The following is a 26,663-nucleotide window of genomic DNA, read 5'->3' on the forward strand; positions in this document are numbered from 1 at the left end:
AGTCCAACCCGTCCATGCCGACCAGATATCCCAATCTAGTCCCACCGGCCCATATCTCTCCAAACCCTTCCTATTCATATACCCATCCAAATGCCTCTTAAATGTTGCAACTGTACCAACCTCCACCACATTCCATACACGTACCACCCTTTGCGTGAAAACGTTGCCCCTTAGGTCCTTTTTATATCTTTCCTCTCTCACCCTAAACCTATGCTCTCCAGTTCTCGACTCACAGACCGCAGGGAATTTATCCTATCCATGCCCCTCAATTTTGTAAACCTCTATAAAATCATCCCTCAGCCTCTGACACTCCAGGGAAACCAGCCCCAGCCTGTTTAGCCTCACCCCATAGCTCAAATCCTCCAATCCTGGCAACATCCTTGTAAATATTTTCTGAACCCTTTCAAGTTTCACAACATCTTTCCGACAGGAAGGAGACCAGACTTGCATGCAATATTCCAACAGTGGCCTAATCAATGTCCTGTACAGCCGCAACATGACCTCCCAACTCCTGTACTCAATACTCTGACCAATAAAGGAAAGCATACCAAATGCCTTCTTCACTATCCCATCTACCTGCGACTCCATTTTCAAGGAGCTATGAACCTGGACTCCAAGATCTCTTTAATCAGCAACACTCCGTACCATTAAGTGTATAAGTCCTGCTAAGATTTGCTTTCCCAAAATGCAGCACCTCGCATTTATCCAAATTAAACTCCATCTGCCACTTCTCAGCCTATTAGCCCATCTGGTCCAGATCCTGTTGTAATCGGTGGTAACCCTCTTCGCTGTCCACTACGCCTCCAATTTTGGTGTCATCTGCAAATTTACTAACTGTACCTCTTATGCTCGCATCCAAATCATTTATGTAAATGACACAGGCCTCCACCCTGAAAAACAACCCTCCACCACCATCCTCTGTCTTCTACCTTTGAGCCAGTTCTGTATCCAAATGGCTAGTTCTCCCTTTATTCCATGAGATCTAACCTTGTTCACCAGTCTCCCGCGGGGAACCTTGTCGAACGCCTTACTGAAGTCCATATAGATCACATCTACCGCTCTGCCCTTATCAATCCTTCGTTACTTCTTCAAAAAAAAACTCAATCAAGTTTGTGAGACATGATTTCCCACACACAAAGTCATGCTGACGATCCCTAATCAGTCCTTGCCTTTCCAAATACGTGGACATCCTGTCCCTCAGGATTTCCTCCAACAACTTGCCCACCACCGACGTCAGGCTCACTGGTCTACAGTTCCCTGGCTTGTCCTTACTACCCTTCTTAAACAGTGGCACATTTGCCCACCTCCAGTCTTCCGGCACCTCACCTGTGACTATCGACGATACAAATACCTCAGCAAAAGGCCCAGAAATCACTTCTCTAGCTTCCCACAGAGTTCTAGGGTACACCCGATCAGGTCCTGGAAATTTATCCACCTTTAGGTGTTCCAAGACATCCTGCACTTCCTCCTTTGTAAGATGGATATTTTGCAAGGTGTCACCATCTATTTCACTACTTTCTATACCTTCCATATCCTTTTCCACAGTAAATAATGATGCAAATTACTCTTTTAGTATCTCGCCCATTTTTTGCGGCTCCACACAAAGGCCGCCTTTATTGATCTTTGAGGGGCCCTATTCTCTCCCTAGTTATCGTTTTGTCCTTAATGTATTTGTAAAACCCCTTTGGATTCTCCTTAACTCTATTTGCTAAAGTTGCCTATTATACTCTAAGGATTCACTCGATCTATCCTGTCTATACCTTATATATGCTTCCTTCTTTTTCTTAACCAAACCCTCAATTTTTTTAGTCATCCAACATTCCCTATATCTACCAGCCTTTCCTTTCACCCTGACAGGAATATACTTTCTCTGGATTCTCGATATCTCATTTCTGAAGGCTTCCCATTTTCCAGCCGTCCCTTTACCTCCAAACATCTGCCCCCAGTTAGCTTTTGAAAGTTCTTGCCCAATACCATCAAAATTGGTCTTTCGCCAATTTAGAACTTCAACTTTTAGATCTGGGCTATCCTTTTCCACCACTATTTGAAATCTAATAGATTTATGTTCGCTGGCCCCAAAGTGCTCCTCCACTGACACCTCAGTCACCTGCCCTGCCTTATTTCCCAAGAGTAAGTCAACTTTTGCACCTTCTCTAGTAGGTACATCCACATACTGAATCAGAAAATTTTCTTGTACACACTTAATAAATTCCTTCACCATCTAAACCCTTAATACTATGGCAGTCCCAGTCTATGTTTGGAAAGTTAAAATCCCTTACCATAACCACCCTATTATTCTTACAGATAGTCGAGATCTCCTTACAAGTTTGTTTCTCAATTTCCCTCTGATTATTAGGGGGTCTATAATACAATTCCAATAAGGTGATAATCCCTTTCTTATTTCTCAGTTCCACCCAAATAACTTCCCTGGATGTATTTCCAGGAATATCCTCCCTCAGCACAGCTGTAATGCTATCCCTTATCAAAAAAGACACTCCCCCGCCTCTCTTGCCTCCCTTTCTATCCTTCCTGTAGCATTTGTATCCCGGAACATTAAGCTGCCAGTCCTGCCCATCCCTGAGCCATGTTTCTGTAATTGCTATGATATCCCAGTCCCATATTCCTAACCATGCCCTGAGTTCATCTGCCTTCCCTGTTAGGCCCCTTGCATCGAAATAAATGCAGTTTAAATTATTTGTCCTACCTTGTCCCCGATTGCCATGACTGTTTGATTCTCTTCTGTTCTCAACTGTACCAGTCTCAGATTGATGTCTTTCCTCACTATCTCCTCGGTCCCACCCCACCGCCTTACTAGCTTAAATCTTCCCGAGCAATTCTAGCAAATCTCCCTGTCAATATAGTCCCCTTCCAATCTCAGTTCAAACTGTCCTTCTTGTACAGGTCACTTCTACCCCAGAAGAGATTCCAATGGTTCAAAAATGTGAGTCCTTCTCCGATACACCAGCTCCTCAGCAATGCATTCATCTGCTCTATCCTCCTATTCATGCCCTCACTTGTTCATAACACTGGGAGTAATCCAGGTATTACTACACTTGAGGACCTCCTTTTTAAATTACTGCCTAACTCTCTGCAATCTCCTTTTAGAATGTAAATCTTTTCTCTTCCTATGTCGTTGGTTCCAAAGTGGAGAATGACCTCTTGCTGGCCCCTCTCCCCCTCGAGAACATTCTGCACCCTCTCTGAGGCATCCTTGACTCTGGCACCAGGGAAGCAACACACCATTCTGATTTTATGCTGCTGGCCACAGAAACATCTGTCTGTACCTCGGACTAGAGAGTCCTTTAACACAATTGATCTTTTGGAACGCGACGTATCCCTCATTGCATTGGAGCCAGTCTCATTTCCAGAAACTTGGCTGGTCTTGCTACGTTCACCTGAGAATCCATCACCCCTACATTTTCCAAAACAGCATACTTGTTTGAAATTGGTATAGCCACATAAGGCTCCTGCACTAGCTGCCTACCTCTCTTACCTTTCCTGGAGTTAACCCATCTATGTGACTGTATCTGAGACCTTCCCCCCCCATCATATACTGTTGCTGTTGCAAATTCCTAGTTGCTTCTAACGGTCTCTCCAACCAATCCATTCGATCTGATAAGATCCGCAACCAACAGCACTTATTGCAGATATAATCCACAGTAACCCTCAACTCTCTTTGAACTCTCACATCTGATAAGAAGTGCAAATCACTCTACTAAAGGCCATTTTTGCTCCTTCACAAACTACAGACCAGAAAATAACACCATTATTCCTCTACAAAACACTGCCCCAGGTTAAATTAATAGTTATGGCTTATATTTTAAGTTTAATCAAGAGACATATCTCAAAAAACATATAATCAAGAAAGAACCCACTTTACTCACTACTGCAGACTTTCTGTAGGTCCCACTTAAAAACAATACTTATCTGTTTCTGTGATGTGAACTTCGCCCAAACAGTTCCTCCAAGATCAGTTGTGAATTTCACTGTTTGTTCATTTTCCCAGACACGCTCCGATGTCCAGCGATACATGAATTCAATCAAAGACAATAACTGTGCAGGTTCACTTCTATGTCAGTTTCTTTCTCTCTCTCTCTCTCCTGCACTGACCTCACCATGTACTTCCTGTGTTTGTTCTTCTCCCTTTTAAAACTGTTGTTTTGACTTTTTTTTCCCAAATTCCAAAACAATGCAACAGCATATAAAACAATAACTGCTGCTCCTGGAATTCGAGGAAATCACCTCAACACCTAAAATACCTCGATAAAGGAGTTGTTACAGCCAGAAATTTTTCCCGTCCTCCCAGAATCCTCTTCATGTTTACATTTGCATTTTGCTGCACATGGCATGCCCTCCGACACTGCTCATTGAGCCAGGACTGATCTACTAATTTGATGGCTATAGCAGATTTGGTGTTTTGCTGTACCATGAGGTTGCAAGTTGCTTTGGAGTACAATTCGACTGTGCTGTTGGTCCACAGTGCATCATGCAAATACAGTCTGGAGCTGAAATACCCGATCGTAGTCTATCCCATTTAGCACAGTGATAAGTGTCACAAAACACATTAAAGGGCACTTTTATGTTGAAACTGGACTTAATCTCCACAAAGACTGTGCGGTGGTCACTCTCACCAATACCATCATGGACAGTTGCAGCAAGCAGACTGGACGAGAATTAAGTACAGCATGCTTTTCCCTTGTATTTGCTCTCTCACCACCTGCTGCTGACCCAAACTAGCAGCTATGTACTTTAGGGCTCACCCAGCTCAGTAAGTATTGATGTTTCCAAGCCAATTTTGGTGGTGGACATTTAAGACTCTCGCCAGAATATAATCACTGTTACAACCTCAGTACTTCCTCCAAGTGCTGTTCAAAATGAATGAATACCGATTCACAGGGGGTCAGCGCTAATCAGCAGGAAACTTCCTACCCATGATTCACTTTAGGTCAGAGTCATAGAGATGTACAGCATGGAAACAGACCCTTCGATACAATGCTGAAGACTCTTAATGCAGATCACTCCTGACCTTAAACAACTTTGCTACTACCTCTGCTGCCAGTGGTACAGGACATACCCATGGATAGTAATGTTAGTGTTTGGGATGTTGTGTGTAAGATATAATTCTGAGATTATAACTATGCTAAACTGTTGCTGGACTAATCTGCAAGACAGCTTTCCAATTTTGGCACTAGCCCCCACATGTCAATAAGGAGGACTTTGCAGGGTCAATGTATGCCTTCATAGTTTCCAGTGCCTTAGTCAATGCCAGGTGGTCAGTCCGGTGTCATTTCTTGTTTCATTTCTTGTGGCTTATTCAACCGAGAGACTTGCTGGACCATTCAGAGTGCACTTAAGAGACAACCACCTCGCTAAGAGTCTGGAGTCATGTGTAGTCAGGCTGGGTAAGGATAGCAACTTTCTTCTCTGAAGACCTCTAGTGAAATACTTTGGTTCTGACGATAGTTGACATTAGTCATCGTTACGCCTTTAATTTCAGATATTTTTACTCAATTCAAATTCTACTACTGTGTAGCTTTATAGTAGGGTGGTGAACAGGAGAGAGTCAAAGTATAATTTGTAAATTCATAGATTATTTTCTGTATGTTAAATTATCAACCAACAAGATAATGATCCACAAGGAAATTCAAGATTCAGGCCAACACCTGTACTGACTCAGCTGATTTCATCTAACGCAATATTCTTCCTTACAGATAAAACCAAAACATATGGCACCGGTTTGCAAATAAGATTACAAAGTTCTAATTACATGAGCTGATACCGGGCACTTCTCTGGTCCAGTACTTTCCCCTCCGTGACTCCATTTCGAGGCTTGAAAATTGCAATGACCACATACAATGAGAACTGTGGAACATGAGAAAAGCTATGGCAGTATTTTCAATAATTTCCTTTTCACTGCATTTTTTGGAGTAGGAATCAGGCCTCAAATATTATGCATCTAGACTGTGCCTATCAATTAAAAAAAAAATTAAAAGGATCTCACAGCTGCTAAAGTTTCAGAGCCCCATAGCAGCCACTGTTGGCTGACAGCTCATGACTAATACACCCTCCGACAGCTTGTTCTGCCTGCTCCAGATAGTCTGTTAATTCACAGAATGTAAATTTCACACACATTTTCCTTACCTGAGCACAACCGGCTTTGGTATTTTTGGAATCTTTTCCTTGTAAACAAAGGATACCACAGCATATGGGCAAACATGTCGGGGATACTGTCGCATGCCTTCATTTCCAAATTCATAAAGATAAAACTGAAAAATCAAAGTATAATGTTAATAACCCAGTGAAGCAAACAGTTAATTTATCTATTATTTTCTATCATTTGGCATTAACAATAAATTGAATTTGCACCTTCAAAAATTACGAACAAATTAAGTCAAATGCTTATTATTTCAGATGCATAAAATTTTGTAAAGATACCTGTGTAAGGTCAAATGCTCTGTAAGTGAACAGTGAAGTGACCCGGTTAAGGTTTCTAAACACATGGCAATCATGTTTCGGAGTCGGAGGGGTTAAATTCTTGGTGGTGTTATCAAATACAGCCTTTACTTTTCCCTGAAGAATTGAAATTAAAGTAAAAAATTAAACATATGTTAACATATCATGAAATGGTTCACCATTTTCAAATGAAAAATTTGATAGGATCTACATCTCTTGGCCCTCGCACAAACAGATCACAGAAGGTCAATCAGTACTTTTCACACAAAAACCAATCTGCAATTAGCATCTATTCAAAGCCTTCCCTTATAATTCGTGAAGATTCATCAACCACATTAGAAATTATAACAAATATAATTACAAGACAAAAGATGTCTTTCAACACTGGTATTTCTTCCTTGTTCTACAAACTAATATTAAAACAACATAATAAGTACATTTCATTGCAAAGGAGATATAATGATGCTGGAGACAAGGGAGAAAAGTGAAAACATAAGGAAACAGCTGGCTTTAAGAGTCAGGCATTACCTTTATGATTTTGAAAATCATCATCTCGGCCTTCCTTCCACTATCCAAAGGATTGGGCTGAAGTATGTCACAATATTTTGAAAGGTAAACACCTGTGATTTGGAGGGGGGTGGGTGCAAACATTATACTCTCAATCATTATTTTTAAAGGTTTTCATTAGATTAATGATCAAAATTAAATGCTCGAAATTTCATCAAGAACATAAAGGTCATCGAAAATACAATGCATCTTTAAATGCTTCAGAATTTTTTATTTTACCCATTGCTGGATTTCCAAGAATTGTTACTTTTGAGTGCCCCACAGGCAATCCTCTTTCACAAATAATGGGAACCTGGTGAGGAAACATACGGTTATCCCAGAGCCATCAATTCATTTATAAATATATAGATAAAATTTTAAAAGATGAAATATATACTTTGGAGTGTTTTCACTATATGCATCCTCTACATAACGTATAAATTAATCTTCTCTATCTGGAGCACTGAATATCATGGACGTACATATAATTGTCATCATCACATGGTTTTTAGATATTACCACATATTTCCTATAGCAAATAAGTTCCAGGGCCTCCAATATATTTTGAGCTGAGGTGACACTGAAAGGCAATTACTATATGCACTACAGGAATGAAGGAAGGAAACCAAAATTACTCTACCAGTGTGAATATTTTTGCATGACTATCAGCTGAAAGAGACAAAATGCCTACAGAAATGTATTCTAAAAAAGTCTTAATTTTCAAGCAGAAATTGTAGCTACAAGCCAAATAGATGGTTGTAGGGATGTTCGTAAACCTTGAAATATTACCTATGTACATGATACATCACCTCAAAAAGGGCTGGAACTGATGTAGTGATATGGGTGGGCAAACATCTCTTATGGGCGGAAAAATGGCAACTTATAACCTAAATGAGCAAACTATTGGGATTGAATACAGACAATCCCAGGGTGTGATGATGTACATCCTACGGTCTGAAAGGAAGTGGCAGAAAGGATAATGGATCCACTGGTTATAATATTCCAAAATTCCTTGCATGTAGGCAAGGTTCCAGTGATTTGGAACATTTTAATAGAATGCCTTATTCAAAAAGGGAAGAAGGCAGGAAGCAGGGAAGGAGAGACCAGTCAGTTTAACAAGCATAACTGGGAAATTGCTAGAATCCATTAATATGGAAATAATAAGAGGGCAATTAAAACGTCAAAACACAATTCAATGGAGTCAGTATGGCCTTAATGAAGGGGCAAATCATATTTGACTAATTTGCTTCGAAGATGTAACAAGGTGAATAATGGATATATAGATATAGTATATGTGAACTTCTAGAAGGCATCTGACAAGGTGCTGCAAAAAATTTTAATAACAAGGGAAGTTCATATGGATTAGGGCTAATTTATCAGCTTGGCTAGAGGACTGGCTAACTAGCAAAAAGCAGAGATAAATGAGTCTTTCTCTGGTTGGGTGTAACTAGCAGGATGTCACAGGTTTCAGTCCTAGATCCCATAATCTATATTATGGATCTGAACATAGGAATAGAAAGTACTATAGCCAAAATTTTAGGTAACACTAAAATAGATGAGAAATAAAATTGCAATGAAGAAATAAGAAATTTACAAATAGATATGGATATGTGAGGTGAATAGTCCAAAATCTAGCAGATGAAGTTTAACGTGAATTAAGTGTGAGGTTATTAATTTTGGTCCGAGGAACAGAAAGGCAAATTATCTAAATGAAGAGAAACTTCAGAGTGCTTCAACGCAGAGGAATCCAAGTGCCCTTCTGCATGAATTGCAGAAAACGAGTGTGTAGGTAACAGCAGGTAATAAGACGCATAGAATTTTGGTATTTATTGATGAAGGAATAGACTATAAAACAAAGCAAGTGCTACACAACTTTGCAAGGCATTAGGGAGATAGCATCTGGAGTGTTGTGTACAATTTAGGTCCCCTTACTTTTGGGGAGACTTCATTGCATTGGAGGCAGTAGAGAGGAAGTTCACTGGATTGATTCCATAAAGGGTGTATATTATGAAGAGACATTGGAGCAGTATAGACCTATACTCTCTAGAGTCAGTCATACAGCACAGTAACAGACTTTGATCAAACCCACCCATGCCAACCAAGTTTCCCAAAGTAAACTAATCCCAGTTGCCTACGTTTAGCCTATATGCCTTGAAACCTTTCTTATGTACCTCTCCAAATACGTTGCATCTATCCCTTCCTCTGGCAGTTCATTTCATATACATGGTGGGAAAATGCTGCCCCTCAGTTTCCTTTTAAAATTTTCTCCTCTCACTTTTAAATTATGCCTTCTAGTTTTGAACTCCCTATCCTAGGAAAAAGACTTTTGCTATTCATCTTATCTATGCCCCTAATAATATTATAAACCTCTACAAGGTCACCCCTCAACATCCTATACTCTAGGGAATAAAGTTCCAACTTATCCATATAACTCAAACCCTCCAGTCCCAACAACATCCATGCAAATCTTTTCAATACTCAGTCTATTTTAGCAATATCCTTCCTACAGCAAGGTGACCAGAACTGCATGCAGTAATCCAAACGTGATCCCACCAAATGTCCTGTACAACTGCAACATGACACCCTAACTCCTAAACTCAGTGGTTTCAACAATGAAGGCCACCCTGTCTACCTGTGACCCAACTTTCAAAGAACTATGTACCTGAACCCCTGGGTCTCTCTGTTCAACAACGCACCCCAGGGCCCTACCATTAACTGTGTAAGTCATGCCCTGGTTTGTCTTACCAAAATGCAACACCTCTCATTTGTCCAAATTAACTCCATTTGCTACTCCTCACTGTCCACTATACCAACAGCTTTGCTGTATTCCACAAATTTACGAACTATGTTTCCTAAACCCTCATCCAAATCATTTATACAAATAACAGTGGACCCAGCACTGATCCCTGCGGAACACCAGTGATCATAGGCTTCCAGTCCACAAAACAACTGTCTCCTACCATCAAGCCAATTTTGTAGTTTAGAAGAATGAGAGGAGATTTAGTTGAGGCATTCAAGATGCTAAAGGGGATTAAAAAGAAGAATTATTTTATAGATCTAACTTCAACAAGGATTTCTGAAAATTGAAACCAAACACTTTCCACCTAATCAGTGTTTCGCCTAAGTAAAATAAATCAATTCCTGACCTTTCTAACTTAAAGCAGATGCTCTCCAACGTTTAATCTGTCTACTCACAAAACTCTTACAAGTTACCATTAATACTCTGAAGTTAGTATCTCATAATGGTTGCAAAAATAAAAATCATGGTTCCTGAAATACTGACGAGTTAGTCACTAAGCCATCTGTCCACACCACCAACACACACACAGCTCAAATCTGATTCAATTCATTACTCAATGCCCCTACCAATTAAGGTAAGCTTGCTGCACCCCTTCTTTACCACCTTATTTGCTTGCGTTGCCACTTTTAGGGAGTACCTCAAAATCGGTCTGTAAATCAATGTTCGTAAGGGTCCTGCTATTTACTGGACACTTTTCTCTTGCATCTGACTTCCCAAAGTGCATCATCTCACGCTTACCTGGATTAAATTCCATCTGTCATTTCTCTGCCCAACTTTCCTTCTGATTTATATCCTTCTGTATCCACTTGACAACCTTCCTCACTATCAGCAACTCCACCAATTTAGTGTTCTGCAAACTTATCAATCAGACCTACATCATCATGCAAATCATTTTATGTATATATCACACAAACAATAGAGGTCTCAGCACTAAACCTTGCGGAATACCACTGGTCGTTGACCTCCAGGCAGATGAACACCCCTTCACAATCACCCTCTGTCTTCTATGACCAAGCCAATTTTGTATTCAACTTAGCAACTCACCACACATCCCATGTGACTTAATCTTCTGGACCAGCCTACCATGAAGAACCTTGTCAAATGCTTTATAAAGTTCACTTAGTCTACATTGTTCTAACCTCAATCACCTTTGTCACTTCTACAAAAAAACCCACTCAAATTTAAAAGACAAGATCTCTGGCAGTTCTATCTGGGGCAAATAGATTGGTGAATGAGGATATGTAGGTTTTTGCCCCATGTTAGTTCCCTCACCACCTGCCATAGAACTAGTCTAGCAACTATGCTCTTTAAGACTTGGCCAGCCTGGTCAGCAGTGGTGCTCCTGCTCCACTCATGGTGAAAGACATAAACGTACCCCTACCAGAGGACATTCTGTGCCCTTGCCCATCTCAGTGCCTTTTCCAATGAGTGTTCAACATTGAGAAAGACTGATTCCAGTTCCAGACAGCGCTGCAGCACATGTTTCAGAGGGCCACACAGCCAAAATGAAAATTGGAGGGAAACCTGGTCATAGTGGTGTCTGGGACATTGTCTCTAAAGTATGATTCTGTTAATAGGATTCCGTTTCTAAACGTTCCTTGACTAGTCTGTGGGACATTGTTCCTAACCTTACTCCAACCTTGACGTTCCAAAGTATGGCGTTGCTAGATCAGCAGGCAGGACTGGATTTGCCTTCAATGATTCCAGCAATCTGTACAATTTTGTAGGTGTTTCAGTGGTCCATTGCTAGATCCATTACTGTGGTCTTGAGGTCAGACCAAGCAGTAATGGTAGACTTTTCTTTCCTTAAAAAGGACATTAGTGAACTAGAAAGGTTTTATCACAAACAACATGGTTGTGGTAGCTCTAGCTTTTAATTCCAGATTTATTAATGGAATTCAAATTTCACTGTCTGCTCAGTGTGAATCAAATCCATGCCTCTAGCGCATTGGCCTGGGTCACCAGACTACTCATCCAGCACATTACCACACTGCCATTACCTCGCCCGTAACTTATAATGGCAATATCAGTGAAGCTATAAAACAACAGCACCATGGCTGTAAAAGGAGATTACGAAATGAGGGCAAAGATGAAGAGGAGGGATGCATATCACAATTGCAGTTATATTGTATATTAATACATTTAGATCAGCAAGGTCTCAGCATTGTCAGTAGAGAAAAAAGTTGATTTGGGAAAACTCAAAACAAGGATTAAATAGAGTGACATTCAAGCAAAAGAGAATTTTGTAGGACCTCAGAAGAAAGGAAGATAACATCAGCTTTTAGAACATAAGAACTAGGAGCAGGAGTAGGCCATCTGGCCCTTCAAGCTTGCTCCACCACTCAATAAGGTCATGGCTAATCTTTTCAAGGACTCAGCTCCACTTACCCACGTTTTCACCATATCCCTTAATTCCTTTATTTTTCAAAAAAAAATCTACCTTAGCTTTAACAGCGATTACCGAAGTAGTGTCAACTACTTCCCTAGGGATAGAATTCCACAGATTAACAACCCTCTGGGTAAAGAAGTTCCTTCTCAGTTCAGTTCTAAACCTGTGTGAGGCCATGCTCTCTTGTCCTAGTTTCACTTACCAGTGGAAACATGCTATCTATTTCAATTTTATCATTTCCCTTCATAATTGTATATGTTTCTATAAGATCCCCCCTCATTCTTCTGAATTTCAATGAATATAATCCAAATCTACCCAGCCTCTTCTCATAAGCCAACCCCCTCAACTCCGGAATCAACCCAGTGAACCACCTCTGCACCCCCTCAAATGGCAGTACATCCTTTCTTAAGTTAGGAGGCCAAATCTGCACACAGTACTCTGGGTGTGGCCTCACCAGCACCTTGTAGAGCTGTAACATTACTTCTCTGCTTTTAAACTCAACCCCTTTAGCAATGAAGGACAAAATTTTATTTGCCTTCCTAATTACTTGTTGTACTTGCAGACCAACCTTCTGCGATTCATGCAAAAGGATACCCAGGTCCCTTTGCAAATCAGCATGCTACAACGTTTTACCATTCAAGTAATAATCTATTTTGCTGTTACACCTACCAAAATGTATGACTTCACATTTACTAACATTGTATTCCATCTGCCAGACCAACATTGTATTCCATCTGCCAGACCTCTGTCCACTCAATGTATCTATGTTCCTCTGCAAAGTTTCACAATCTTCTGCACTTTGCTCTGCCACTCATCTTAGCGTTATCAGAAAATTTTGACACTGTACGTGTGGTCCCCAACTCCAAATCATCAATATAAATTGTAAATAATATTGGTCCCAACACTGATACCTGAGGCATATCACTAGTCACTGATTGCCAACCAGAATAGCATTCATTTATCCCCACACTGCTTCCTGTTAGTCAACCAATCCTCTATCCACGTTAATACTCTACCGCTAATACTATGCATCCTTATCTTATGCAGCAGCATGTGCTGCACCTTGTCGAAGGGGGCATATTTAGGGGGACATGGTTGTACTTTCTAATGGCCTGATGGCAGATTAATGTCATCACAGATCAGGGAGTCTAGACAAATCAAGAGGATTAGTGAACAAAAAATATTTGCTGGAACAAATTGACACCATGTCACTGACCTGGACTTCATACAAAACACAATTAAACCCTTGCCTGCAATACTGTTACATTTTTATATGCTTAGTATTTAATTTGTGCAGAACCAACCAAGTTAGGCTTCACTGCCACTGCGTGTGAAAGTGCTCAAATGCATAGCAATGGGTATGCAGTTCAAAATTTCCAATGAGGGAAATATAATGCACTTAAATAATAATCAAGTACATACATGCTCAAACAATTAACTTAAGTCGTTCTAAAATGGACATTTCCATTTGCTTACAGCAGTTAGTTACTGATATGTGTAGACTTGTACTCAGTTTTGTGAAGCTGCTTAAAAAAACATGAAATCAAGAATCTTTACAAATTGATTTGGCATTAACACCGAAATTAAAACAAAGAACTTTCAAATTTTAAGTTAAAGCTGCCCTTAGCATTCAATTAGCAATGTTCATTGAGTGCAAATTTGAGTTGGAGGTACTTAGATTTGACGTGACTCAAACATGTTGGGAGGTTAACACAGGCAGATGTGTCTGCTGCACAAGCTTTAAGCTGCTAAGTGGTCAAGTAACAATATGTAATACAAAAGCAGCGCACATCAGGCTACTTTTGGGAAAAAAAACACCCAAGATAAAGGTGTGATACATACTTGCGAAGTGTCAAGAAGTAAGAATGCATACGATTCTGTCAACTCCTTTTCAGTTCGACCTTCATTTCTCAGCTCCTTCCTTTTTTCCATGTACTGGAATTTAAAAAAAACTATGTGGATGCAATTCAGAAAAAAAAATAAATTCAATCAAAATGATCAAATATACTAACCTCTTTTTCTAATCGCTCACTGTGAACCATACTAGCTTTCACATAAGTGAAGTTAGCACTGGATGAGGTATCCAAGTAAGATGAATTAAGAATTTTCAAAATGTCTTGTTTAAATTCTCTGGAGTCTACTGGTACTAGCTGACAAAGCTCTGAAAAAAAAAGTCAATTATTATAAAAGCAGCGTAGGTACTTTATATTTCCCCTAGTTTGCAACTTTTTTTGTTACTGTAGTCTGCAATTATCAATAAGCATTGCAGAAATCATTGCATTGTTGGGAGTTCACTTAATGATGCAAAATGCACTAATGCATCAGAATGTGATTTACATCCAAACCTCTCCACAAACTAAATTCCTGAACTCAACCATACCATCGAAAAGAAGCACGTTGCCATAAGAAAGAGAAAAATCAGTTCACTTTTGCGCACAAGAACATTAAGTATATAAGTGGCCTACTGGACTTTTAAACCAAAGTTAGGGAAACAAAAACCTCAAAATGTTTCCTAAACACCTTTTTTCAGAAGTCAAAGTTTTCTTTGTTATGCCTTAAACTTAACTGCCACTAAGAAAAATGCACCCTAACTACAGAAATTGAAGAAACAGGAGCAAGAGTCAATCAGACTCTTAAGGACACAAGGCCACTCTTACACTCATGGCCAACTAGCCCAGGCTTTGACTCCTATTTCATATTGGCTGCTCTCAGACCTCAACTCAATATTTTAAAAATCTATCTGCCTTCACTTTCATACTTCCAGTGATCAAGCCTGTTCAACTCCGAGGTGCAGAACTCTACGCATTCACTACCCTGAGAAGAAATTCCTTCGAATTTCAGTTGTAAAAGAATATTGTCTTACTTTGTAATTATGTCCCCGAGTTTGAGATTTCCTCAAGTGAAAACACCTCAAACTTTACCCAGTCAAACCCCCTCAGAAAATTTTATTTCATTAAGATCACCTCTCATTCTTTTAAACTCCAACCCTCACCAATAAAGATCGCAATTTAATTTGCCTTCCTAATTACTTGCCGCACTGGCATGGTAATATTTTGTACATAATTCACAGTAACACCCAGATCAAGTGAAGTCGGCGTTTGGTATGCTTTCTTTTATTGGTCAGAGTGTTGAGAGATCATGTTGCGGCTGTACAGGACATTGGTTAGGCCACTGTTGGAATATTGCATGCAATTCTGGTCTCCTTCCTATCGGAAAGATGTTGTGAAACGTGAAAGGGTTCAGAAAAGATGTACAAGAATGTTGCCAGGGTTGGAGGATTTGAGCTATGGGGAGAGGCTGGACAAGCGGACGCTGTTTTCCCTGGAGTGTCGGAAGCTGAGGGGTGATCTTATAGAGGTTTATAAAATTATGAAGGACATGGATAGGATATATAGGCCAAGTCTTTTCCCTGGGGTTGGGGAGTCCAGAACTAGAGGGCATAGGTTTAGGGTGAGAGGGGAAAGATATAAAAGGGACCTAAGGGGCAACTTTTTCACTCAGAGGGTGGTACGTGTATGGAATGAGCTGCCAGAGAAAGTGGTGGAGGCTGGTACAATTGCAACATTTAAGAGGCATTTGGATGGGTATATGAATAGGAAGGGTTTGGAGGGATATGGGCCAGGTTCTCGCAGGTGGGACGAGATTGGGTTGGGATATCTGGTCGGCATGGACGGGTTGGACCGAAGGTTCTGATTCCATGCTGTACATCTCTATGACTCAAAGATCCTTTTTAGGAATCTTCCGCTATTTAAATAATAATGCCTTCTGATTCTTCCTACCAAAATGCTGCCATTACACTTTCCTACATAGGCCTGTGAGGTTTTGCCTACTCACTCAATCCATCTACACCCCTTTGCAGATTTCCTATGTCTTGATCACATCATGCGTTGCCAGCTATGGATTTGTTTAACTCAAATCTTGATGACGTCACAAGGTTTAAGGTCCTTTAAAACCTTACACTACATACTTTCTACTTATGAAATAGTAAAGAGTATTTTCCCAGTGGCAGACATGTCAAAGACTAGAGGGGACAAATTTAAGGTGAAAAGTGGTTTTGAACAGGTCAGTGGAATTTTTTTTTCCACTCAGAGGTTCGGACATTCCTGATGATGGGTATATGCCTGAAAAGTCAACTACCCTGCTCCTTGGATGCTGCCTGACCTGCTGTACTTTACCAGCACCACAGTTTTTTACTCTGACTCTCCAGCATCTGCAGTCCTCACTTTCTCCTAGTTGCTGAAAACCTTACTGAGAAGTCTCTTCCAACAAATATGGAACATGTTGCCTGAGAGGATGATGAAATCTGGTACTCTCATAACATTCAAGTATCTGGATGAGCACTTAAAATGCCAGGGCATGGTAGGCTATGGACAAAGTGCAGATAAATGTGGATTACTGTAATTTGATGTTTGCTGGTTAGCACAGCCGGTGGGCTGAAGGGTCTGTTTCAATGTTATATGACTCTACAAACTTGCTCAAGATTTTTCGATTTGTTTTTTGTTGACAGATAAAATTAAAGAGAAATTTTGACACATGAGTCTTCATGATGTAACTATAGATTCTGGCTACTAGAAGAAATTACACCAGCTCTCTAATTTTCCTATCATTTCAATTTAGAAAGAAAAGTGTATCTAAATAATAGCAACATTAAGACAATGCTTTCTCGTCTTCACTGGTCTTCAGTTTGAACTACCGAACCATGTCCGACTTGACTATTATACAACTGATAGTGAGCAATACTGGTTAACATACAAGTTCATCCTGCCCTGCTATAGTCAACTATGAAGCAAGATATCTAGCTACAAAGCCTTTGGGAACTTTAGTTTACTCATCACATGTGCTGCTTCCTGTGCAGAAAATTAAAATCACACATTATATTGAATTCCCTTTTCATGGTTGTTTGTATCAATGCACTAAACAGTAACTGTTGCTTAGTACTGAAGTATTTGATTGAAGGTGCGCCTATGTATATATAACCTAAAGCAACTTGCATTTGATCGCAGCAGGATACTTTGAAGCAATATAAAATATATTCTCTCAAAATAATCATATTTTTGAAGGTGGTAGGACAAGACTGAAGCAGCAGAAATTGGTCTCCTCAGAGCAGAGATAGTTCAGGGCAAATTAATAAAAGGAGTCCAAACCTATAATGGGTCTTAATAATTTGTTTAACATTTGCACTGACAGAATAATCAAAACAGGAACATTAATTGAGAAGACAATTAACTGGTCAATGGTGAGAATTTTTAGCCAAGTGAAGTTACCTAACGGTACCTTTCATAAGGTAATTCAGTAAGTACATGAAGGAGAGAAAAATGTAGGACAATGGGAAAACAGCAGAGGGATTATTTGATCTCTTTCAAATTACTAAATGCCCTCCTGTGTTGCAAAATTCTACATGAAGACATTTCATTTTAATTCTAAGCACTGGGAAAAGTTGCAAAGCTTGAACATCAAATGACAGTTCTATTGCTATTCACCTGATACATTTCAAGCCTGGAAACTGATGCAAAACAATTTTCCAATGTTGCAGTTAATACATAACGTTTTTAATACAATGTTGTAGATATATCAAGTTTCACAGTACTACTTCTGACAATTCCAAGACCACCCTGAAATGCAAAAAGGTGGCCACAGGCTTCTTCCTCAACTGAAAGCAGTCTAAAAATATCTCTCCCCTGTCTCTTTGCCCTCACCTCCAACAAATGCCAGGAGTTCACAGACTTTGTATCAAGACTGAAATAATCTGATCAATTGCCCCTTCCACATCCCTTCGTTTCACCATCTCACCTAGCGATAACTTCCTGTAATGCCTCCAAACGAAGTAGCCGTAAAAATGGAGCTTTCTTTAGTTTGTCTGTCTCTCATCTATTTTTATACTCACTCTCTGCTCATCTGACATATGGAACTCCACTCCTCCCTCAATCCTATTTTCACAAAACTGCAGATCATCCAATTTTCCTTCCCGATCCGCCTGTTCAATTATACTGTAAATGGCTAACTCTCTTCAGCTGTTCTTTTTCCTCCTCAAATCTGCAAGGGTTGCCACTCTGAAAAGAATCAATGACCCCACCGTCCAATCTGCAACCTTCTTTTATCTTCAAAGTTTTCATACATGTTGTTATCTTCACAAATCTGCTTCCATCTTTCCCAGAACTCCATGTTTAAATGCTTTCCAATCTGGTTTCCACCCTTGCTTTTGTACCAAAGTCATCTCATGTGACTGTGCCAAAGCTTTTTCTTTTTTTAAAACTTGGATGAAGTTAGATTAGATTCCCTACAGTGCGGAAACAGGTCCTTCGGCCCAACAAGTCCACACCGATCTTCCGAACAGCAACACACGCAGACCCATTTCCCTACACCAAACACTATGGACAATTTAGCATGGCCAATTCACCTAACCTGCTCATCTTTGGACTGTGGGAGGAAACCGGAACACCCTGAGGAAACCCACGCAGACACGGGGAGAATGTGCAAACGCCACACAGACAGTTGCCTGGAGGCGGGAATTGAACTCAGGTCCCTGGCGCTGTGAGGCAGCAGTGCTAACCACTGAGCCACCGTGCCGCCCAAATAAAGCATATTTTCTCTCAGACCTGACTGCTACCATTGACCTGGTTGTCACCACAGCTCTTACCTGATTTGATTCCTATCTAACTGTACCCAGATAATCACTTGCAATGTCTCCTCTTCCTGCTCCCAAAGAATTACCTCATGTCCTCCAGACATCCATTCTTGGTGGTCTCCTAATTCTTAACTACATGCTGTCAATTTTAAGTGAGGATTCTAACACAAATTAATATCATTATTATTAATATCAGCAACAACGAAGAAGTAACTTTAATATTGTACCTGAAAATGACTTCACTTTCTTACAGGTCTGGTATATACAAGTGTTTTTTTGAACACTTTAGTACAAGACAATCCTGAAGAAACACATTTCAAATGGGCAAAGCAAGACTATTTAAAAATGCTGGCAGGTATATTTTTTAAAATATGAAGTTAATACACAGGTAATGCATAGTGAAGCTAATATTACCATGAAATCACTGATGAAACGAGAGGTAACAACAAATTAATCATATTCTAATTTCCTGAGTACTTTGAAAGGCTACCTGCTAGATACCTTCGTATTTTTAAGAAAACTCAGCAAGTCAATACATAAATTATATATTTCACCCCCCTAAATTATCCAGCACATAAGCAACACAAATTACAACCACAAAATCAACTTCAAGTATGTTGCAAGGTTCCATAGTTTCCAGGTAACAGTCCTGAGCTGCCTCCTCTTCATGGGCATGCAATCCCTCTACATGTCCATCCTCCATCAGGGGTCCCAAAACATTAACTCTGATTTCTCTCTACAGATGCTGCCAGACCAGAGATTTTTCAGCAATTTGTGTTTTTGTTCGAGATCTCCAGTTCATTCAGTTTTTTGCTCACACTTTTGTTGTTGGCCTGCTGCAGTTTTCCAAAGCTGAATGCAAATTGGAGGAACAACACCTCACTTTCTAGTTAGGCACTTTACAGCTTCTAGAACTCAAATATTGAGTTCCACAATGTCAGAGTAAGATGCCTGTACTCCAATGTTTCTTACATTCTGCACCCTTCCCCAGCTATGTTTTGTTTCATGTCTCGTTGACTTTGCTATCAGCAAGTCGGGCCTATTTTCTCCTTTTCACAGCTAACATTCACACCTATTTTACGTACCTATTTCTCCATTTCCACATTATCACTCACTTTGTCCATTGCCCTGGGCACACTCACTATCTGACCAACAGACTCCTTTTCAACAGTATAAAACCCATAATTTTACAGCTCCTTTCATTTCCAAAGAATAGTCAAAGAACTTGAAACTGTTTCTCTTTTCACCACTGCTGCCAGCGTTTCGGCCAGCACTTTTTCAAGCTTATGCAAGTTCCAAGCAGCTGGCTACAATATATTATCCACTTCCACTGTAATCAGGAATCAACCATAAACTGTACATAGTAAATTTGTTTACAAGGTGGTTAGCCTCACAAACATCCATGCTTTAACAAAGTTAATCAGATCATTCATTTCAATAGCCCAGAAGTAGAACACTTCACACAAAGCCCAATTTTAAAATATTTATTTATTGACTCTTCAGGTAGGGTTATTTATAGTGCTAAAATGTAATGAGTGGAAATTGATAGTGGCAAGGCAACATCAACAGTATATCTGGATACTCATGACTTTCGGGTTAAATTGTCCATCTCCGTAACCAATTACATTTAAATATAAACAAACAAACAAACAAACAAACAATGTCATAACAAAATAGGGCAAACGGGATAGAGACAGAAAGCAGGACAGGAAGATTGTTTTGAGGGAACGAGAGTTTTCTTTAGAAAGCCCCTGGAATTGACTTACTGCATGCAAGAATTAGACTGACAGTTCAGTTGTTTCCTTTCTAGGTTTTCAAGGTCCTATGGACCAAAACATAGGAACTCCATCATTGTCAGTGCTCTTACAAACTATTAGCCCTAAGTGGCCAATGACATTCACCCATAAATTACAACACAAATCTAGCATTTTTGTTTTTTGACAATGAGCTCCCATTTTTGCAAGAACAATAGTGAAGAGTAGCATTTTGGGCAGCACGGTGGCACAGTGGTTAGCACTGCTGCCTCACAGCGCCAGAGACCTGGGTTCAATTCCCGCCTCAGGCAACTGACTGTGTGGAGTTTGCACGTTCTCCCCATGTCTGCGTGGGTTTCCTCTGGGTGCTCCGGTTTCCTCCCACAGTCCAAAGATGTGCAGGTCAGGTGAATTGGCCATGCTAAATTGCCCGTAGTGTTAGGTAAGGGGTAAATGTAGGGGTATGGGTGGGTTGCGCTTTGGCGGGTCGGTGTGGACTTGTTGGGCCAAAGGGCCTGTTTCCACACTGTAATGCCTAATCTAATCTAATAATGGTCATCTACTCATGACAACTCAACTCATGGCATACATCGCTTCTTTACCGAGAATTGTTTTTCTAAAAAAAATCAAATAATAGCAAGCACCATGAACTTGCCTAATTTTTGGTTTCAATTGCGCTACACAAACCAAGTTTGAATTCAAAGTTATTTATGCACAAACTGATTCATTAAAGTGCCTCTGAAAATTGGAAACTTGGAAGACGGTGTAAAGTTTATGTCTGACCAATATTTTCACATTGCTTACACTGTTACTGCAAAGAGAAACAATAAAATCACTAAATAATTCAATTGGATCCCATGGAATTTAAGCATTAACTGGGAAGATAGGAATAATAGTTATTTCTTGGCTAAAATACACCTAGTAATTAGTCAATGATAATTTACCTCAAAATGCAGATTTGCAGTCATATTGTGCAAAATGAATAACATGCATTTATATGGTATTTTCCAGCAAAGACCAGTCCCAAGGTGATTCACCGAATTATTGACCCAAAGCTACAAAATGAGATGAAGTCAGATGGTAAAACATTTGGCCAAAGATACAAGTTTTAAAGTGTCTTAAGAGAGAGAATCTATGTTGAGAGGTATAGAACAAGCAGTAATGCCTAGGCAACTGAAATCATGACCATCAATCATGATGCACTTAAAATCAGGGATGCAAATAAGTCCGAATTCAAAGTGCAGGTGTGTCAGAGGATTGTGAGGGGTGAAGGAGATTAGATTATGAGGGTAAAGTTATGAAGGCATTTAGAAACAAGTTTGAAATTGTAAATTCAATGCACAATCATGTGACAACTGTAGGTTCACAAGGTCATAAATCTCTGTAAAGGACAAGGGGAGCAGAGTTCAGAATGACATCAAAGATCGCATGATCACACAATTAGGGATGAGAATTTGGGAGACACACCAGGAAGTGTTGGAATAGTCGAGTTTAGTGTAGCAAAGTCAGGAATGTAGGATTCTGCATATAAAGTGTAATCATAGCAATGTCAGGCAACTGTGAAAATAGAAATAGGTGGTCTTGGTGAGAGAAACCTCATCTCAGAGTAAACTAAGCAAACAGACTGGCGTAATTTCAAGACTGTTGCTAGGGGGAAAGAAGAGAGTGTTTGGAGTGGGAACTAAAACAATGATATCAGTCTTACCACAGACTAACAAAGAAATTTCTGCTCATCCAGTACTGGATTTTGAACAGGATAAATTAGCAAAAATGGAAGAGTTGGGTGAGATGACCTTATTTCTTATGGTCTTCTTAGGTGGTGGTGGTGATGTACTGTAAGTTAGAACTAGGAGGAGACCAAGGAGAGCCCAGGCAGCTACTGGAGATAAAGTATAAGAGGAGGAATATAAGCCATTCAAAGTAATCTTCTGGCTATGATTAGATATTTAAAAGTGGAACTTGGTGAGTGCAGTCTCAACCAGCTAAGCTGATAATGGAGAGGTGCTGAGAGAGGATGGTAGTGTCAATTATAACAGGCACTGCAGATGGGTTGAACAGAGTGGGATCTAAGTTGAACACTGTTGCTCATACTTATGATTCAGTTCACAGCTTGTTCAGTACTGTGAGCTGGGTAGAAGCTTGATTGAAAGGATTCACACAAAAGTTCCAAGAAAGATGAGAACAGTCTTTGGAGAGAAAGGGAGTTTGAGGGTAGGGACAGGAGTTTGCAAGGGCAGTGGAGTTAAGGATTTTTACCTCGCTTGAAAGAAGGGCAATGACAACAGATTAGTTTACATTAAGATTAATAAATCTCCAAATTTTGACATGATAACTACAAGTAACCATAAGAGCCGAATTGGGCCAGATATCAATAGTAGTGCACACACTGTTAATTGTCAACTGGTCAAGAAGGACATTCTACTTGCTTACTCCAAATGCATATTAATAACGGTGCTAAGCTATTATGTCCAAGATCATCAGTAGATGCTACATTACACTTTAATCTAAAGTGTAACAGCTACTGGACTTAAAAAAAAATTGTAGAAAATACCAGGGAGACAAAGAAATATTTGACACATCAATGGTAGAAACACAGTAAATGTTATCTTTAAAAAATTGAACATATATGTGAAAAGGGAACATTTGTAGGGCAATGAGGGAAGGAAGAAACAGTATGACTCAAACTGGACAACTCTCTTGAAGGGCTGGTGTTGGCACAATGGGCTGAACAGTCTCCTTCATTCAACGATTTCAAGAATAATGAAACAGAAAGAAATCATAAATCCTTCAAGAAACTTACATCAACGGCCGCAAGATATTTTATTATAGCTTTGAATCCGGTGAATGTATAATTACATCTTGTACACCACTGGTAATAAAGTTAGATTATAGACATTACAAAAGAGCTTCCTCTTAACTGTAAGCAATAAACTAGTATTGAAGAACTGATGCTGACTTCCCAAATTTGGTAGCTTTTCAAAGCCGAAAATTAGGTACAAAAGGAAACCACCGGATTATCCCATCCAAGCCTCGACAACTCCAATGGCATTTAGGGCATGCAAAAGGAACTATTTCAAGGAACCAATCACCACGTCTCCAGCGTCTTCCACCAGGCCCAAACCTTTACATGTGGCCAGGACGAATCAAGTCAGTCATATGGCCAGATTAACGAGACAAAGAAATGGATGTTCCTTCGAATAAAATCGAACGGAAAGGGTCAATAATGCCCCAACTCTCCACTGCATCAATGCGGATGAAGATGAAATGTGGAGTGTAAGTAAGCAGTCTCTCCAGCAGACCTCATAAAAGCGAGAGCCCTATATGGTTGGAGCTACCATGAAGATCTGGTAGGTAACCATAACAAGAATCGATTTCCACATTTCTGACCATAGACCACATGCTGGCCTTATGGTCCACTTACCTGTCCCAAGAGTCAGAAGCAGAAATTGGGTATTTATGTTCTTATTTGCTAACGACCCCTGTCAAATAAAATGGTGCTCTGCCACTTCCCAGCAACGAGCACATGAATTGCTGGCCAGCATCAAGAAGCAAATAGCGCTGCGTGTTAAGACATTAAAGCACCTTTCTTTTCTTTGTTCTTCTTGGGGATCTGAAAACTCTTCCGAACATGATCTTCGGCGGTTTTCTGAACTCCGTGCTCCTCGCTTTCTGCAGCGAACGTTTGAGGAGCAGGAGCCGTGTCGGCTCGGAGCAGCCCGGGGCCGCCGCTTCCTGCCTGCGGCCCGCTCGCTTGTTCGCCATTTTGTTGTTTGGGTTTCGAGGCGTTTCGAAGGAGAGACGATGGCTTCGCCTTGCCGCCGGCTCTGAGACCGCTCTCACTGCTCGCGTGCCTCTCCCGATCGTCCTCTCTCAGAATCGGGGTTCCTTTCTCTTCAGTGTCGCTATGAGAAGCCATTTTGTTTTGTACCCGATGTGAGAGCGGCTGTGTATGTACAGTATATATATATATATCGCTTCATAAATATATATATTTGTGTCTGTGAACAACAGCAGCAGCGCGGCCTCCTCTCTAATGTCCCTGCGCCATGCTCTCTCTGCCTCTTCTCCTCGCGCACAGGAGGGCGGGGCCACGGCGGCACAGTGGCCAATCAGCGGGCAACTGGCTGCACTCCGTATAAAAGGGGGCGGCTGGCGCACCGAGGTCATTATTTGAGAAGCCGTCCAAGGCTGTAGACAGGGAGGACTTCTTCCAAGAGCTTGACTTGGCGACTACAGAGAAGAATGTGATCAGACAACATCCAAAAGAAGGCTTCGTGCAGCAAAATAAGTCCATGACGTTTATTGGTGCCACAAGCATAAGAAGTCAAGCTAAATAATCTCCCCAGACAACAGCCAAATGGCTCCCCAATATAAAGTAATTGAGGTTGAATGAACTATAATAGTCACGCAACGGAACATCAGATTTATGTGTCGTTGCTTTTTATCATTTGGATTTTAATGTTTTATCCCTACAATGTGAGATGCTGTTTCGTAAGTGGAGGAGGTTAATGATATTTTGGAAACTCAATGTCTCCTTAGCAGTTCAATTGAAAGAGTTAAACATGGTCATTAATATCCCATTATCCTGATGTAGATTGTGAAACTGGGGCAAACTGCTTGGTTTAGATTCTTAGTATATTGGATGAACTCCAAACCATTGTCAGTACCTTTATGGAAGCATATGAGAGCATGGTCTCATCCTGAACATCTTCAAGACAAAGGTCCTCTAACAACCTGGCCCAGCATTGCGGAATGAAACCCCAATCATCAAGGACCATGGGGAGGCCTTAGAGAATGTTGGCAACTTCCAATACCTTGGGAGCGTCCTGTCAGCCAAAGCAGTTGTTGAGAAATCCAGCACCACCTCCAGTGTGCTAGCACAGCCTTTGGCTGTCTGAGGAAAAGGATGTTTGAGGGCCACAACATCAGATCTGACACCAGCCTCATGGTATACAGAGCTATGGTGGTTCCTGCCCTCCTATATGGCTCTGAGACATGGATTATCGACAGCGGACATCTCGAGGTTCTGTATCAGTACCAACAACGCTGCCTGTGCAGGATCCTGCAAATCTGCCAGAAAGACAGATGTACCTATGTCAGCATTGTCAACCAGGCCAACGTCCCCAGCGTCGAGGCACTGATCACTCTTGATTGTCTGCAATACGCTGGGCATGTCCACATGACTGACACAAGATTCCCCAAACAGGTGCTTTACTCACAGCTCCAAAATGATGAGCCCCAGATGGACAGAGGAAACACTTCAGTGACACCCTCAAGGCTCACTGATGAAGTGCGGCATTCCTACCAACATCTGAGAGTCACTGGCCCAATATCGTCCAAAGTAGAGGAGGACCATCTGGAAAGGCATCAAGAACCTTGAGACTTGGCAACGAGAAAAAGGGGAAGCCAGGCAAAATCAGCATAAGGAGCATGCTGCCACACAAATGCCCCACCCTTTCCCAGGATCGCCAGTGATGATGGTAATTTACAGCTTTGATTTTTGTAAAACAAGAGCATTGTAAGTGAAACAGTCACTTGTTTCAATGCTAGTCCTGAAGATCAGATTCCCTACAGAGTGGAAATAGGCCCTTCAGCCCAAACGTCCACACCAACCCTCCGAAGAGTAACCCAACCAGACCCATTTCCCTCTGACTAATGCACCTAACACTATGGGCAATTTAGCATAGCCAATTCACCTGACTTGCACACCTGTGGACTGTTGGATGAAACTTATGCACACAGACACTGGGAGAATGTGCAAACTCCACACAAACAGTCGCCTGGGGCTGGAATCGAACCTGCGTCCCTGGCACTGTGAGGCAGCGCTGCTAATCACTGAGCCACTGTGCCACCAAATCTATCCTTTTTGATATTAAAGTTCAAACCTGTAGTGATTACAAACCTTACTTTGTTATTTTTCTTTATATAATTGGAAATATTCTTATTGACATGCCAATGTTTTTGTTTAAAAAAAACACTAGCATAACTGCATATTTGGACCTTCACAGATTTAATGTCTGCCCAACTCTGTGTAGAGGCAGTGGACTTGATTCCTTGCCCACTCCTCTGAAAGTGCCCCATTGGCAGATATATCAG

At 40.6% G+C, this 26,663-nt stretch overlaps 1 protein-coding gene across 3 annotated transcripts in view; it reads right to left on the minus strand.

Moving 5' to 3' along the window:
* tasora (transcription activation suppressor a) overlaps positions 1 to 24,627 on the minus strand; it is a 55,751-nt gene extending 31,124 nt beyond the window's left edge. For 2 of the 3 annotated variants that reach the window (XM_043708103.2, XM_043708102.2), the window contains exons 1-7: positions 24,150 to 24,625; positions 14,201 to 14,349; positions 14,031 to 14,123; positions 7,240 to 7,312; positions 6,982 to 7,073; positions 6,436 to 6,570; positions 6,142 to 6,266 (exon numbers count right to left, since the gene is read on the minus strand). In XM_043708103.2, coding sequence (XP_043564038.2) covers positions 6,142 to 6,266; positions 6,436 to 6,570; positions 6,982 to 7,073; positions 7,240 to 7,312; positions 14,031 to 14,123; positions 14,201 to 14,349; positions 24,150 to 24,483 — 1,001 coding nt within the window. In that variant the 5' untranslated portion in view covers positions 24,484 to 24,625. Of the gene's footprint in view, positions 1 to 6,141; positions 6,267 to 6,435; positions 6,571 to 6,981; positions 7,074 to 7,239; positions 7,313 to 14,030; positions 14,124 to 14,200; positions 14,350 to 24,149 lie in introns of all 3 variants that reach the window. The other variant, XM_043708104.2, reaches the window with a different exon arrangement.
* Positions 24,628 to 26,663: the final 2,036 nt, after the last annotated feature.

This window comes from Chiloscyllium plagiosum, unplaced genomic scaffold (assembly GCF_037043375.1).
Source record: "Chiloscyllium plagiosum isolate Xiang-an unplaced genomic scaffold, Cpla_swu_hap1 HiC_scaffold_14, whole genome shotgun sequence".
Classification (NCBI taxonomy): Eukaryota; Metazoa; Chordata; class Chondrichthyes; order Orectolobiformes; family Hemiscylliidae; genus Chiloscyllium; species Chiloscyllium plagiosum.